Source organism: Panthera tigris, chromosome A1, assembly GCF_018350195.1.
Source record: "Panthera tigris isolate Pti1 chromosome A1, P.tigris_Pti1_mat1.1, whole genome shotgun sequence".
Lineage (NCBI taxonomy): Eukaryota > Metazoa > Chordata > Mammalia > Carnivora > Felidae > Panthera > Panthera tigris.
The window spans coordinates 156,598,583-156,616,001 of NC_056660.1; the positions used below are offsets into that span (position 1 = coordinate 156,598,583).

Sequence of the window (17,419 nt, forward strand, 5' to 3'; positions counted from 1 at the left end):
TAGATAAACTCCATTGTTCCCTTGGTAACCAATTAATGTTTAATACCCTTCCATAACCCTATATGTCCCTACATGTAATTACAATTACTCTTGCTGCAGTGGAATCGCTATTCTTCTCTTCCTAATCCTTCACGTGATTTGGAATTTAGCATAATATGCTAGCACTGAGGCCCTCTCTCTTCACAAAACATTTATACAGGTAGAGATATACAGACATGGACAAGGTAGATATAGAGACATAGATCAGTTTCAGGAGATTAACCTATTTTTGAAAAGACAAAATAATCTGTCCCTTTCTAGGCCTAAAACCTTCTTCCTATTTTGGGAGCTGGGGTGGAGAAGAGAGAGGCTCATCCATTCATTTTCTAAAAAAAGTTTTCCTAAGTACTAACCTTCTACAAGGTATCAACAAACAAAGGTAAAAATCTACTTAAAAAATGATTCCATGTAACCACATACACCTGTATTTGGGACATTTCCCTCTGTTTCAAGCACATCCAAGATGTCAAAGTAAAATCTAGCTCTCTTAAGTGTCTTTAATATTCTTCCACAAAGTGTGTTTAATGGTCATCCACAGCCGTACCCACTTTCCCCTGACAATCTCTCCTATTTTTTTCTTCTCAATCTCATGTCATTCTTTAAAAAAAAAAAAAAAAAAAAAAAAAGCATTCCTTTTTGCACACTTTCACTCAGTTAAAGGGTTTATAGTACCAAAACAAAAGGGTTTTTATTCAACATATCAAGCATAGAAAGTAGCAACAGCTGCACTTAAAAAAGTTAGAAAGTATCAAACATGCCAAAATGTTAAACCTCAAAACTAACAAATGTAGGTGGATGAATTGCTACACACCCCAGCTAAAGCTATGGAACCTTCAACTACATTCTGTTGTGCAGAAGACTGTTGTACAAAGACTCCATACAGCAAAAGTAACAACAACAAAACAATAAATAATAATAATAATGACAATGGAAACAAATTACACAAAAGCAAAACATGATACTTTTAAATCTAGTAACAAAAGTCCAAAGGTATTTTGTGATGACCTATAGTCTGGCGTAACAGCCTAGAGGTATATCATCCCACACTTCCTCTGAAAGGAATTGGTAAAAACAATCATTAAGTAAAAACAGACTCCAATTACCTGTTACATATTTAGCATTCTGGACACTTACCTTTTACCTATTATCTTCTACCTTCTTTTTGACTTGAATTTCAGATTGTTCCTTGACCATTATCCACCTAAATAAAGTAAAAAATCAAATAGTTAAGCAAATAAAAAGGATGATAACCCAAAACTCTGAATTTTTTAACATACCAAATTCAGGTTTAATTTTCATAATTCATAATTTAAAACACAAGAAATAATTAGGTATAATTTTTCATCTTTTCTTCTTTCCCCAATTTTCTGAATTGGTCTGTGTTCCCACAGACTCTGGTGATAAAAGGAACATCCATAAGCAATCAGAAAAATGCTCAAAAAACATTCCAGAAACTCAAAATACATTAACCACAGTATAAAAAATTGAGCCAAAACAAGAGTATCAACTATTTCTATGCTACTTTATTTTGAATCAAGGACAATTAATACCACTTATTTACTCCCTATGTGGAGCCCAACTACACTAAAGTGACCCTGTTTTATGCCATGTAAAGAATTATAAATATGTAGGGATGCCTGGGTGACTCAGTTGAGCATTTGACCTCAGCTCAGGTCATGATCTCGATGTTCATAGGTTCGAGCCTAATGTTGGGCTCTGTGCTGACAGCTCAGAGCCTGGAGCCTGCTTTGGATTCCATGTCTCCCTCAATCTGCCCCTCCCCTACTCGTGCTCTCTCTCTCTCTTTCTCAAAAATAAATAAACATTAAAAAAAAATAAATTAAAAATCAAATTATAGGGGCCCCTGGGTGGCTCAGTTGGTTGGGCGTCCGACTTCGGCTCAGGTCATGATCTCACAGTTTGTGGGTTCAAGCCCCGCATCAGGCTCTGTGATGACCAGTCTGGAGCCTGCTTCAGATTCTGTGTCTCTTTCTCTCTCTGCCCCTCCCCTGCTCACACTTTGTCTCACTCTGTTTCTTAAAAAAAATAAATAAATGTAAAAAAATTTTTTTAATAAATAAAAATAAAAATAAAATTATAAATACGTAAAACGTTGCCCACATCATGTAACTAGATAAATTTATAATCTAATGAAACTAGAGAGCACTTTTTAAAATGTCAAAAAATCCCATCTAAATAACCATCTGAAATATTCACACAAATTCAACATGATATAATTCTAAATATCCTTCGATGGGATCTCTGGAATAAATTCTATCAAAATTAACTCAGAATGTTTCATGGACAGAATGGAAGTGGCTTCAAAGAACTGGAAAAAAAAAAAAAAAAAGCCATGCTACTTTAAACAAGGAAATAAAATTTAAGTGAAGCAGGTGGGGGTGAACAAAAAAGAGAAAGTGAGTTTACTGGCAGTATACTTAAATAGAGTGGTTAGTTCCAGAGAAAACAGTCTTACTATTAAGAAAAAAAGTACTGGGGCCTTCTCTTTCCTCCATCTTTCCATGCCACCACAATGGTGCTCATGAATGTCCTGGCAGATGCTCAAGAGCATTAACAATGACAAAAGAGAGGCAAACGCCAGGTTGTTACTAGGCCATGCTCCAAAGTCATCATCTGGTTTCTAACTCTGATGATGAAGCATGATTATATTGGCAAATTTGAAATCACTGATGATCACTGAGCTGGAAAAACTGTTGTGAACCTCACCAGCAGGTTAAACAAGTGTGGAGTGATCAGTTCCAGATTTGATGTACAACTCAAAGATCTAGAAAAATGGCAGAATAATCTGCTTCCATCCTGCCAATTTGATTTCACTGTACTGACAACCTCAGTTGGCATCAGGGACCAGGAAGAAGCAAGAGGAAAACACACAGGAGGGTAAAATTCTGAGATTCTTTTTCTAGGGATGTAATACAAGCATGCAAATAAAATGCCTCAATGTAAAACAAAAACAAAAGTATTGTGATCTAAATAATGTTTAAGAAAGTAAAATAAAAGTTAAAACAAGAGGGGCAAGGAGGGAAGGTAAAATAAAAGTAAAAACCTGATTCTATCCATTATACTAACTTCTCTGAGCTCCCAACCAACCTGACTTATTTATTACTCATTCACTTCAACACTGTTCTTACAAAATACCCTAGATTTTGTCAGCCCTTTCATGATACCATACCCACTCACAAAACCACAACTTAATCAGAAACATCTGGACTCCAGTACAACCCAACCTTGGACACCCTACTTAACTACTCCAAGCCTATTTCCTTATTGGTAAAGTGAGGATTATATCACTTACTTCATATTTATGTAAATGCAGTGCCTGAATATGTTACACAGTTGACCTTCAAATAACACTGGTTTGAGGTCCACTTAGAAATGGATTTTTTCTCTTTCTTATGATTTCTTAATAACCTTTTCTCTAGCTTACTTTATTGTAAGAATACAGTATACAATATATATAACATACAAAATTATGTGTTAACTTTGTATTATCAATAAGGCTTCTAGTCAACAGTAGGCTACTAGTAATTAGTTTTTTGAAGAGTAAAAGTTACACATGGATTTTTGACTGCTTGGTAGGATCAGCACTCCTAATTCCTACATAGTTCAAGGGTCAACTACATATTAGTTCTATTCTCCTTATCTACTTATGTCCTTATCAATCAACTTCACTACTTTTTTTTCTATTTCTAACCCACATGGTTACTACAAACTTTCTCTACACATTTAAAAACCCTAATGTGTATCAAGAAGTAACTTTCTCACCAATGTTCCTCAAAAGATGCTATCACCAAACACAAGTATCTTCTTTGAAGCACATGAATACTAGTCCAGAGTAAAGCCTGCAAAAGAGATCACTCCATCCTCTGAACGACTGAAACATTTATTAGTTGAGCTATTCAATTCAAACTTAGCCAATATTTTTTTACTATGCTATACTGATGTCTTCTGACTCCCAGATCAATAAATCCCCAAACAAAAGTATTATATCTTCGGAGCTCCTTACATCCCAACAACTATTGAGTAATATGTACTCAATAAATGGTGGATTATCCAGCTCCGAAGGCCTACTCTAAACATTTAGTTTTCCCCCTTCCAAAAGGCAGTAGTTCTCAATTTGCTAAAATGAGAAAGGAAGTAACTCTTTTCAGTATCAGCTCACATTACTTTTTTCACTATCCCCCAATACTTTCCACTTATACATCTTTGCTTCTCTCATTCAGCCTGTTCATACTTGCTTCTATCTACTCAAATGGTACATGTAATCAAAGCCAAATTCAAGTGTCAAGCATAAAAGCTTCTCAGATGAATCTCACTAGTTTGAACTTCTAACACTTTTATTTTTATTTTTTTAAGTTTATTTACTTATTTTGAGAGAGAGAGAGAGAGAGAGAGAGAGAGAATGAGCATGAGTAGGGGAGGGGCAGAGAGAGAGGGAGAGAGAGCATCACAAGCAGACTCAGCACTGTCAGCACAGAGCCCGACCTGGGGTTAGATGTCACAAATCATAAAGTAACAACCTGAGCCAAAATCAAGAGTCAGACACTTAACCAACTGAGCCAACCAGGCACCCCTGAACTTCTAACACTTTTAATCTATACTAACATTTCCAAAAAGTATTCCAAGGAATATTCCTATGCTTAAAGGTATTAATACACCATCCACTAATTTTGTTAATACTACACATTATATATCTCACTCTTTTACAGTCATTCTAAATGTATATTAGCACTCTAAAGGTTCTGAGAAGTCCGAAAGGCCCAAAGATATTTTAACCTAGCATTTCTAAAACTTATGTTATGATGGAACATTTACTTTAACAAACAGCAATTTTGAAGCACATGAGCATCCTCCAAAGCATAATTTGGGATAGTCTGGGTTTTATTTTTGTATGCTTGGCAAATAACTATATTTTTTATACCTTTTATACTGTCATTAAATTTAAAGGTAATGTGCTTGTTTTCCACAACTAAACTGGAAGTTCCTTAGAAGCAAAGACTATTTCTATTACTCTCTTTTATTTCCTACAGTGTCTAATACATTGTAGATAATCAACAAATATTCACAGAATCACAAATGGTGAAGACAATCCTGAATTTATTCCATGTACTCACTAACTTCACACTTGGCCTCCTTTTCCTAAGGCAGAATATAGTGCTGTGGGTACAATGGATATTAAAAGAACTATAAAGAATCATAATCTATACCAAGACCTTTCAATTGAAGATCTTTCAGAACTGCAGTTAACTATCTCACAAAAGTAAGAAATCTCTAACATACAAATCTTTAACTGATGATTTAAACATACATGTAATGGAGTGCTTACCCTCACTGCGACACATATATAGGCATATGCACACATAAAGACGTGCACAAACACCCCACAAAAGTACCTTTTCGGATAGTTACTGATTTGTAAAAATGCTTTATGTCCACAAAAGAGTGATCAAAATGACGAAGAAACGTTACAGTTATATAATGAGCCGAAGGAAATGGGGAAGGCCTTGGGGAAAAAAAAAAATTGGTGAAGAAAGAAACAAGAAGTATTGTTGAAAAGGAGATTACCCAAGTAAAAATGAAGAGAAATGGAACAACGAATGATTAAAAGTAGAGGGAGACTGACTTCAGCTCAAAATAAGAACTTTTAATAATTAAACATGACAAATGTGGAACGGGCTGCTCAAAGGAAGTGCATTCCCATCACTACAGATAAAAAAGCACAGACTGGACAATTCACTTGGCAGGAATGTTGCAAGAAAAAGTGAATGTCAGATGGGAAGTAGAACTAGAAGCCTCTTAAGATTTTTCCAGCACTGTATCTCTGGGGCCCTAAAATATCCATCTTGCTCCAACTCACTGCAGCACCTGCTCCTATGGGCACTGCCAAAGGGAGAGAGAGGAAAAAAGAGATGTGTTCCTGTCATTCTAACCAGGACTTCAGAATATATGTCCTGTGAAAACAAGGCCATAGAGAGTAAACACTGTTCACAGAAATAGTACCACACCACAGATAAATATAGCTTTTACAAATCTAAAGGTCAGCCGACAATGTTTCTATGATAAGATGTATTCCACATTCAGAATTAACTCGAAACAAATTTTTGAAACATATCCTGATCCTGAGGTAGCCTATGTACATTACCTCCCGTACCATACAACTACAATTTCATGGATGTTAGTTTTGTTTCCCTATAGCCTAAGTTCCTTGTGGAAGGGAACTACTGTTTATGTTTGTATTCTCACACAGGGCTTTAGAATGCTTCTTAAGAATTTGTCTATACAGGGACGCCTGGGTGGCTCGGTCGGTTGAGCGTCCGACTTCGGCTCAGGTCATGATCTCACGGTCCGTGAGTTCAAGCCCCGCTTCGGGCTCTGTGCTGACAGCTCAGAGCCTGGAGCCTGTTTCAGATTCTGTGTCTCCCTCTCTCTCTGCCCCTCCCATGTTCATGCTCTGTCTCTCTCTGTCTCAAAAATAAATAAACGTTAAAAAAAATTAAAAAAAAAAGAATTTGTGTATACAAATAGAGTTTAGGCTCAACAGAAGGTCATGAAATTTTATAACTAGGAACAGAGAACTGCAGTGAGTTAGGGCACAGACTACTGAAGTTCAAATCCTGCTCAGACTGGCTCCCTGTATAATCTGGGGTAAATCATTTAACCTGTCCAAGCCTCAGTTCTCCTATCTGCAAAATGATGAAAGTGAGGATCACAGAGAATATTAAATTGAGTTGATTCTATGTTAAGTACCGCAATTTCTCCTTTTCCTATCAAAACATTAACACGACTAACATGACGAACAAATTATATAACTGAAACTATGATAATGAAATAAAAATTTGGCTCTGGGGCAGAAATTGGCTTCTTCCAGAATTCTCCAAAGTAGCTCAACAGTCAAGAGAGACCAGTGATTTTTCTGCAGCAGAACAATGGTATTCTGAACCTGTGCCGATTAATCCAACTAGTCACACAGCTCAACATTTCTTCCTGCGAGAACCTGTTCCCCTTCTCTCCTTTGCACTCTGAAGGCAAGATGCACCTAAGCTTTTCCCCGTCTAGAACATGATTACTAGGCCCCGCGCCCCGCTCCCCACTCCACGGAGCACGATCAATCCTACTGCACTGACAATAAGATGTGGCAGGCTAGCAACTTCCTCAAGGGAATACATTCGAGAGCCCCACGAATCCACATCGTACCTGAGGCTGTAGAGTCAGAAGCCCCACAAAGAACCGCCCCATCTAACTTAAGTGACAGACGCGCTGCCACCTCATCATCGCCTAGTTCACGGTCTCGGCTGATACTCAGCCATGCCTGCGCGACACAAAATGAGCAGCCCCGGCCCCTGACACTATCTCTCGCCAGTTCTCATTTCAACCGCGTACTGCCTCCAACTTCTGCAAAAGCTACAGCGAGCGACCCAAACCCACCTGGGACAGATGCTTCTCCTCCAAACGCCAAGGCAGCAGTCCGAGCGCATGCGCATTCCGCAGGCATCGTTCACGTGACTGAAAGTGGCTGAGTTTTAGCACGCTCGGTATTTGCTTAAAAGGTCTTAATGTGAGTTAAGGAATGCCCCCTGTGCGCATGTGCCCATGCGCAGCCCGCTGGGAATTGTAGTTCTGCCAGTAAAACGCTAGAAGGAAACCAAACTGTGAACTGTGTGATCCCCGCCCACCTCTCTCCAGAGGCGTGCCTAGAGGGAGGCGGCGGCCCAGCGCCGCTGAGCCGCTCTCTGCAATGCTGGTGCTGTGGATGTCGGTGGTCGCAGCCACAGCGCTGGCAGCCCCAGACCCCGGGGCAGGTGGGCAGAGGCGAGGAGCTGCTGGGGTTTGGCCCGTTGCACCCAACGTGGTGCTAGTCGCGAGCGACTCCTTCGTAAGTACGGAGAGGCAAGGGAGGGGGCGTCCCGCTCCAGACTAGCGACCGTCCTACAGCTTTTCCTGTGATGCAAGCTTTGAGGAGCAGAATCTGAGACTTCCAAACGTATTTTCCCCGAGGCAGAGTAAGAATTCCATTTTATTTTGAGGTCCCACGTATGCACGTACACCACATACATTTAAAACAATACTCTAGTAAATAAAATGTACTCTGATAGAATCTTTGCAAAAAAAAAATAAATAATGCTGGCCTCGACCCACTTAATTATTTTACGACTACTAATATACTTTCTGTCCATACTCTCGTTTGTTTCGATAGTGGGGGAAAGTAACATTCTGCATCTCCATAAAAAGGTGTTAGCTTCCTAGCGGTCGTTTCCCACTTCATCTCAAGTTTGCAGGAATGTCAATACTTTTATCACCCAGGTTATCTGATAATCCTGTTAGTGCTGATTTAAGTACAATAGTTGTCATTTGATCCACTCCCCATTTTAACAAAGATATTGTGTGCGTGTGTTATTGCTGTTGTTTACTCCCAGACTTCAACAGTTTTTGGTACTTCCCCAAGCCATCATCAGAAAGAATACTACTGTCAACATTCCCAGAAACTTTTAGTATAATCCATGATTTAAAAACTACTGCTTGGACAAATATTAGGTTAAAAGTGATAAATCTAGTTTATTATCACTGGGTGTTACTGTGGTCACATAGATTGTTGGTGTTAAGCATGTCTGCACCAAAGAGTGCTTTTAATCACTGTATTCTATTGGTTTTCTCATTGATTAACCTGTGAAGATTAAAGTCACATAATCTGGATATGCCCGTAGGACTTGCTGAGAAAATTATTAAAAGTAATCTTTATGATTATCTAAATTTAGGGAACAGGCAATATTGGAGATTAACATGAAAGAGGTTTCTTAGAGAGTGCTCCTGAGATCAAAGGGAAAGGAAGAAAGAAGGATTGTGTAGAGAAGTTTCAGTTCTGTTACTGTCTCAATAGAAGCCTCAGATGACTTTATGGGTAATTCTCAAACTAGTAAAATGTTTCAGAACTGTTTCCATTTGGGGTGAGGGGATCCAGGCCCTTATACCCTCATGTTGGATGGCCATTAGTTGTGCGCTGCTCCCGGAAAGGGACATGATTTTGGTCCAGGCAACTGTCTTTAGCAGCGGCAATCTTTCTTTCCTAAAGGGAATTTGCGTGGTGTATCACAGAATTCCAGAAACTTCCAAAGATGACTGAAATATTTTTTCCACTATAGTATGAATACATAGGTTTTTATATATTTGTGTTTAAATCCTTTGCATTCATTATACTTACTAATGTTCAAACTGTCCTATATTTGGTTTGTGAAAGACACTTCAGGTTGTTCCTGAGTCCTTTTGACCCATTCATAATAATCTTTAGCAGCTTCCTTTGATAGACTTCCACATCCTTCTTGTGTATTTCCTGTAGTATCTTGTGTGTAGAGACTAGAATCCAGGTATTCCCATTTTTCATTGCTTTTAGACCTTTCCAATGGACAGATCTAGAAAGTATATGTATTTATTTATTTTTATTTTTTTATTAAAAATTTTTTAACGTTTATTTATTATTGAGAGACAGAGAGACAGACCATGAGCAGGGGAGGGGCAGAGAGAGGAGGAGACACAAAATCCGAAGCAGGCTTCAGGCTCTGACCTGTCAGCACAGAGCCCGACGTGGGGCTCGAACTCACAAACCGTGAGATCATGACCTGAGCCGAAGTCGGACGCTCAACCGACTGAGCCACCCAGGCGCCCCGAAAGTATATGTATTTAATTTGATTTTTGCACTTATATCTGTTTTATACTATTTTGGTTTCTAGCTACATTCATGTAATTGTTTACTTTATTAAATATATGTATATTTTATATATACTTACACATATTTTATACATATTTGGGTAAAAATGTATAATATATAAGCATATACATAGTATCTAGGGCTCCAATCACCCTTACTCTAGATCACTAGTAGGGGAAAGGTTTAATCCCAGGAGAGACAATCCAAAAGGCCAGACAAGTTTCTGCAAAGCAAGCAGAAGGAAGGAAATAATAGCAGAAATTAATGAGTTAAAGAGTATTATAACGGGGCGCCTGGGTGGCTTGGTCAGTTAAGCGTCCGACTTCGGCTCAGGTCATGATCTCACGGTCCGTGAGTTCGAGCCCTGCGTCGGGCTGTGTGCTGATGGCTCAGAGCCTGGAGCCCATTTCAGATTCTGTGTCTCCTTCTCTCTCTGCCCCTCCCCTGTTCATGCTCTGTCTCTCCTTGTCTCAAAAATAAATAAACGTTAAAACAAAAAAAATTAATTAAAAAAAAAAGAGTATTATAACAATAGAGAAAAACAATGAAACCAAAAGTTGATTTACTGAAAACATCAACAAAATTGACAAACCTTTGGCTAAACTGACCTAGAAAAAAAGAGACAAGACCTGACTTACTAAAATCAGAAGAAAAAGAGGGAATATTACCTTGCAGAAATAAAGAATTCTCAGGGAATACTGTGAACAACTGTACGTCAACAAATTAGGTAATTTAGATAAAATGAACAAATTTCCAGAAAGGCACAAACTACTGAAACTAACTCAAAAATAAAAACAATCTGACAGACCTATAACAAGTAAAGAGATTGAGTTGGTGATTTTAAGACACCCACAAAGAAAAGCTCAGACCCAAATGTCTTCACTGGTTAATTCAACCAAACATTTTAAGAAGAATTAATACTGGGGCACCTGGGTGGCTCAGTTGGTTGGGTGTCTGACTTTGGCTCAGGTCAGTTTGTGAGTTCAAGCCCCACGTTGGGCTCTGTGCTGACAGCTCGGAGCCTGGAGCCTGCTTCGGATTCTGTGTCTCCCTGTCTCTCTCTGCCCCTTCCCCACTCATGCTCTGTCTCTCAAAAATAAATAAAAATGTTAAAAATATTTTTAAAAATAAAAAAAAGAAGAATTAATACTAATTCTTTATAAACTCTTCCAAAAAATAGAAGAATGCTTCCAAATTATTTCTATGAGATCAGTGTGTAGCTGATTTCAAAGCCAGACAAATAACATCACAAGAAAACTACAGACTAATATATCTTCTTAATATAGAAGCTCCACAACAAAAATACTAGCAAGTCAGGGGTGCCTGGGTGGCTCAGTCAATTAAGTGTCCGACTCTTTATTTCAGCTCAGGTCATGGTCTCACAGTTGTGAGATTGAGCCCCACACAGGGCTCCACACTGGGCATGGACCCTGCTTAGGATTCTTTCTCTCCCTCTACTGTTCGCTCTTTCTTGCTGTCTAAAAAAATAAATAAAAATAAAATACTACAATTTGTTTAAAAAACACTAGCTAGTCAAATTTAGCAATATATATAAAGCATTATATACCATAACCAAATGGGATTTATCCCCAGAATGTAAGGTTGGTTTAATATCTGAAAATCAGTTGTTTTATAATACACCATGTTAATTGAATAAAGGGCAAAAGCCGCTGATCATGTCAGTAAATACAGAAAGAACACTTGACAAAATTCAACAACCCTTCATGATGAAAGCACTCAACCAACTAGAAATAGAATATTCTTGACCTGTAAAGGGCATCTGCAAAGACACCATAGCTCTAATCACTTTAAACACATTCCATATTAGAAACTTCCCCAAATGGGTCAGTTATCCTTTCCCCCTCTTGCCCATCCCCACCACTCTACACTTTCAATACAGATGAAGTCCTTGTGCCAGTCACAGAAATGCATAAAGAAATCACTAACACGGATTTTAATATGATGCATGAATTACTGGTAAACTGCAGTAGTCATCTGCAGTGGTAGTTACACCAGTTTAAATGGTGCCTACAGAACTTGGGAGTCCTCAGTCTTTGAATTATATAGCATCACAGTGCATCTGCCATGTGATCTCCTGCTCCAGTCCTCCCACCAGATTAGCCTGGATTTGTCTAGATTCCAAGAAGTGATCGCAAATGGTTGTTATCCCCTATGTCCAAAAGATTATAAGAATAAAACATGTAGGCATTTCGGATTTCTGAAGATAAGTTTCTAAGAATTTAAATTTGTGGATTTAAAGAAAGTCTTATGAGGGAAGAATATACACTTTTATCTTGGGCCTCCTCATTTTCATCGTTCAGGAAATCAGCAGTTATTTGCTTAGAATTCAGTGATACTCCTGCTGGAAGTGGTTCTTTATTTCAAGATACAAGTATGCTCTAATTTTTTACATCTTAAAAAAAAAAAGAACTTTAATCCCCCATTCTCCTATAGCCAATAGTCCATTTCCTGACATCCATCCTATTTTTCTGTTCACCTTTGCAAAATCATTTCTTAGAAGAGCTTTATTTACCTGCTGTCTCACCTTCCATTCTCTTCCCCATTCTAGTTTAGCTGGCCATTCCCACCACTTAAGGTGCCCTTCAGATCACCACCTGTCTCCATACAACCAATACCACTGTGCACTTTCTGGCCTTATTTTAGGTAGCCTCTCAACACAGCTGACATTACCTCTTTCTTGACACACTGTTTTCTCTTGGTTTTCATGGTCTTGTATCATCTCCCTCCCTCTTTGGCCATTCTTTGTTTCCCACCTCCTCTTATTTGGGAATCCCCAGGGTTCCTTGCTTTCCTCCTTTTCACTTTTTTCCTAAAAGCTTTCATTCAGTAACATCGTTTTCAATACCATGAATATGCTTAAGATTCCCAAGTTTATTTCACCAGAGTAGACTTTCCAAGCTCCAGATTCCTCTCTGTGACCAACAGCCTACTTTATATACCCATTTGGAAATCTCAGACATATCAAGAGTTTATGTATATCCCATATTTGGATGAACTCATTTTTAAAAGTGTATTTTTACTTATAATCATAGTGAAAATATATAATAAATACAACTCCAGGCCTAAAATATTCTTTTTTCTGTCTTTGCTCTTTACCAAGAAGATTTCTTCAATTCCAAAAAGCATAACACCTCTTCTAATCTTCATGCCTATTTATCCACAGTGGCCAAGACATCTTCACTTATATCCAGCCTAAAGAATTGCTGGACTTTTCTCATTCTTGCACTTCCCAGAGAAACTTTCCCTGTTCACTCCATTTAAAATATATATACCTCATTATTCTGTATCTTAGGGGTTTTTTTTCAAAGCACATACCACAATTTGTAATTTTTTTTTAAGTTTACTTATTTTGAGAGAGAGAGAGGGAGAGAGGATGAGTGGAGGGGCAGAGAGATGGAGAGAGAGAGAGAATACCAAGCAGGCTCCACACTGTTAGTACAGAGCCCAATGTGGGGTTCAAACTCATGAACCATGAGATCATGACCTGAGCCAAAGTCAAATGCTTAACCGACTGAGCCACCCAGGTGCCCCCACAATTTATAATTATTAATGGTTTGTTTACCAGTATATTTTTTGCTTCTCCCACTAAACCATAAGCTTCAAGGGCCAGGGACTCTGTTTTTTTTCACCATTCAATTTCCGGATCTTTCACAGTACCTGGCACACAGTAAATGCTAAGTAAATATTGATTCCATCAATCCATCATGCCCCAGAAGAACTTTCCAGAGAGTCCTTTATTATATTCAAATGAATCTGAGTACAACACTAAATTCTTAATATTATGATACTAGTAACACTATGCTTGGTTTATCTTTTGAGGATCCTTAGGATCATATTGAAGTCTTTTGCTTACTTGTGAATTTTATGGTTAAAATTAAAGGAAATAATTTTATTCTTTTCTAACACAATCAGTATTAATTAAATTTCTTTATTCCAGGATGGAAGGCTGACATTTTATCCAGAAAGTCAGGTAGTGAAACTTCCTTTTATCAACTTCATGAAAGCACATGGCACCTCCTTTCTGAATGCTTACACAAACTCTCCAATCTGTTGCCCATCACGTGCAGGTATGAACACGCTCAAGATTAATGGAAGTGGCCACACACATAAAAATGTTCTCACAATTTAAAAGATTATGCCCAAAAGTAGTATAGTAAGTTATATTTTTCATCTAATTAAAAAAAAATTTTTTTTAATTTAACTGATGTGTATTTTAAGGTATGTATTGAGGTTATTGGAATTTCTAATTTATTTTTCAGGCGTAGTAATTTTTATTATCCAAAGTGGTGTTGAGTTCATGTGTTACTGTTTCATTTCCTTATGATTGGTGACTAAGAATCTCTGGACTATCCAAGCAAGTGAGGAAATACTCCTATTTCCTAGAAAAGTTGTATCTTTAAGAAAATTTTCAGTAAGAATAGAGGGGGTTGGGAGGGACTTCAGAGCATACACAAAGTAGTTAGAATTTTCATACATCAGGTTTCTCTGAATTTTTCCATATTATTTCAGATTACAGACTGAAAACAACTGATTACAGTTGTTTGCTTTGGGGTACACAAAACACATGCAACTGTTTGCATCTGTCAGGACATTCCTGACATGATCTTCTCTGTGATTTGAGTCCCAAGTCCCTTCACGTTCACTGCCAGCACAATCACCTATGTAATCACCAGTGATTAAAAGAAACCCAGGTTAAAGGAAACCCAGTACTCTAAATGATATTTCAGTGAAGGCCCGGGTATATTAAAACAGTTTTGTATGTTTTTTTTTTTTTTCTCTATTGAGCAAGTGGAATGAGCAATGGACTAGGGTGAGGTGTTGTCCTAGATTCTAATCTTCAGTGGGCCAAGCAAGTCACTTAGTTTCCTTATCTACAAAAGGTTGTATATGCTGTGTACCTCACAGGGTTGTTCCCAGCATCAAATAATGAATAAAATAATGAATAAAATGGCAATTAATGAACTCTAAAGGTTTCAGAAATGTTAGCTGATGCTTTTCCTAAAAGAACTATATTTTGAAGAGTTTGAACACAGAGAAGGAACAATAGTAATACAAACTAATGTTTGTTGCATTCTTACCCTGTGCCTGCCAATATTCTAAGTGCCTTACATGTCTTAATTTATACAATAATAACATTTCCATGAAGTAGATATTGTTACTACGTCCCTTTTGCATATGAAAACAAAAGTACTAAAAGGTTAAGTAACTTGTCAAAGGTCACTCAGTCATTGACATTATTCAGATTCAAACCCAGGTAACCCTCATCCCACTTCTCAAAAAGAAAGCATTGTGTAGGATGAGAACAGAAAGCTTATTTAACCCTACCGTGTGTACACAAAAATGGAAAGAGAAAAGGATTTTCCCCCCAGTTTTGAGATAATTGACATATAACATTGTATTAATTAAGGTGTATACAATATAACAACTTCATATATGTATATATTGTGAAATGATTATCATAATAAATGTCATTAATATTCATCACCTCCTATAATTAAAAAGTTTTCTTTTGATAAGATCTTTTAACACCAATTCTCTTAGCAACTTTTAAATATCCGGTATTGTTAGCTGTAGTTGCCATGCTATACATTATATCCCCAGAACTTACTTATTACTGTGAATTTGTACATGTTTACCACTTTCATGCATTTTCCCATCCCCACCCCTACTTTTGACCATCATAGTCTTTTATGTTTCTATTTGTTCCATCTTTGTAGATTCCACATGTATGTAAGATCATACACTACTTGTTTTTCTCTGTATGACTTCTTTCACTTAACACAATGAACTAAAGTTCCATCCATGTTGTTGAAAAAGACAGGGTTTCCTTTTTTCATGACTAATATTTATCCCTGTATATATATGTGTGTGTGTGTGTGTGTGTGTGTGTGTATGTATACACACACACACACACACATATATATATGAGGTAGATATAGATACATGGCATTTATGCATTCATCTATCAATGGACACTTAGGTTGCTTCCATGTCTTGACTATTATGAGTAGTGCTCCAATGAACATAGGGGTACAGATATCTTTTTGAGATAATGATTTTCTCCTTTGGGTATATACCTAGAAGTGGGGACTGCGGGACTGCATGGTACTTCTAGTTCTAATGTTCTTGAGGAACCTCCATACTGTTTTCCACAGTGGCCTCATCAATTTTCATTTCCAACAACATTGCACTGGGTTCTCTTGTCTCCACATCTTCACCATGACTTGTTATCTCTTGTTATTTTTGGCAGTCATTCTAACAGGGGTGAGGTAATACCTCATTGTGGTCTTGATTTGCATTTCCCTGATGATTACTGATACTGAGCATATTTTCATGTAGCTGGTTGACCATTTCTATGTCTTTGTAAAACTATTCATTTCCTCTGCCCATTTTTTAATCTCTCTCTCTCTTTTTTTTTTTTTTGCTATTCAGTTATATGAGTTCTTTTTATATTTTGGATATTAATTATCAGATGTATGATTTGCAAATATTTTCTCCCATTCCACAGATTGCCTTTTCATTTTGTTGATGGTTTCCTTTGCTGTGCAGAAGCTTTCAAGTTTAATGTAGTTCCACTTGTTGATATTACTTGTTTTGCCTTTGCTTTTAGTGTGAAATGCAAAAAACTTATTGTCAATTCTGATGTCAAGGAGCTTACCCCCTGTTTTCTTCTAGTAGTTTCATGGTTTCAAGTCTTACTTTCAGTGTTTAATCCATTTTGAGTTTATTTTGTGTATGGCGTAAGACAAGGGTCCAGTTTTCCCATCACAATTTATTGAAGAGACGGTCCTTTCCCTATTATATAGTCTTGGCTCCTTTATTTTAAATTAATTAACTTATGTGGGTGGGCTTATTTCTGGGCTCTCTATTCTGTTTCACTGATCTGTGTGTCTGTTTTTATGCCAGCATGCTTTTTTCATGGTTATACCTTTGTAATATAGTTTGAAATTGAGAACTGCAATGCTTCCAGCTTTAGTCTTCTTTCTCAAGATTGCTTTGGCTATTTGGTGTCTTATGTGGTTCCATACAAATTTTAGCATTGTTTATTCTATTTCTGGGAAAAATGCCATTGGAATTTTGATAAGGATTGCCTTGAATCTGTAGGTTGCATTGGGTGATACAGACGTTTTAATAATATCAATTCTTCCTATCTGTGAGCACAGAACATCTTTCCATTTATTTGTGTCTTCAGTTTCTTTCATCAGTGTCTTAAAGTTTTTAGGTTACAGATCTTTTCCTCCTTGGTTAAAGTTTTTCTAGGTAATGTATTCTTTTTGATGCAATTATACGTGGGATTGTTTTAACTTCTCTGATAGTCTGTCATTAGTATATAGAAATGTAAGTGATTTTTGTATATTGATTTTGTATCCTGCAACTTTACTAAATGCATTGAATAGTTCCAACAGTTTCTTGGTGGAATCTTTGGGGTTTTATATATATATTATATGTATATAATCTGCAAATAGAGACTGTTTTACCTCTTTCAATTTGGATGCCTTCTATTTCTTCTTCTTGCCTAATCGCTCTATCTAGGACTTCTACTGTGTTGAATAAGAATTGTGAGAGTGGGCATCCTTGTCTTGTTCCTGAACTTAGAAGAAAAACTTTCAGCTTTTCACCACTAAATATAATGTTAGCTGT

At 37.3% G+C, this 17,419-nt stretch overlaps 2 protein-coding genes and 1 pseudogene across 4 annotated transcripts in view; 2 read left to right on the forward strand and 1 right to left on the reverse strand.

Annotated features, from left to right (window-relative positions):
- Positions 1-7,566, reverse strand: part of TTC37 (tetratricopeptide repeat domain 37) — an 87,274-nt gene extending 79,708 nt beyond the window's left edge. For all 3 annotated transcript variants that reach the window (XM_042990269.1, XM_007078907.3, XM_042990277.1), the window contains exons 1-2: positions 7,483-7,566; positions 1,174-1,240 (exon numbers count right to left, since the gene is read on the reverse strand). The gene's annotated coding sequence lies outside the window, so the exon portion shown is untranslated. The remainder of the gene's footprint in view (positions 1-1,173; positions 1,241-7,482) is intronic.
- Positions 2,573-2,963, forward strand: LOC107179323 (annotated as a pseudogene).
- A 196-nt stretch (positions 7,567-7,762) lies between the features above and the next one.
- Positions 7,763-17,419, forward strand: part of ARSK (arylsulfatase family member K) — a 42,006-nt gene continuing 32,349 nt past the window's right edge. The window contains exons 1-2 of the mRNA XM_007078906.3: positions 7,763-7,930; positions 13,716-13,845. Coding sequence (XP_007078968.1) covers positions 7,793-7,930; positions 13,716-13,845 — 268 coding nt within the window. The 5' untranslated portion in view covers positions 7,763-7,792. The remainder of the gene's footprint in view (positions 7,931-13,715; positions 13,846-17,419) is intronic.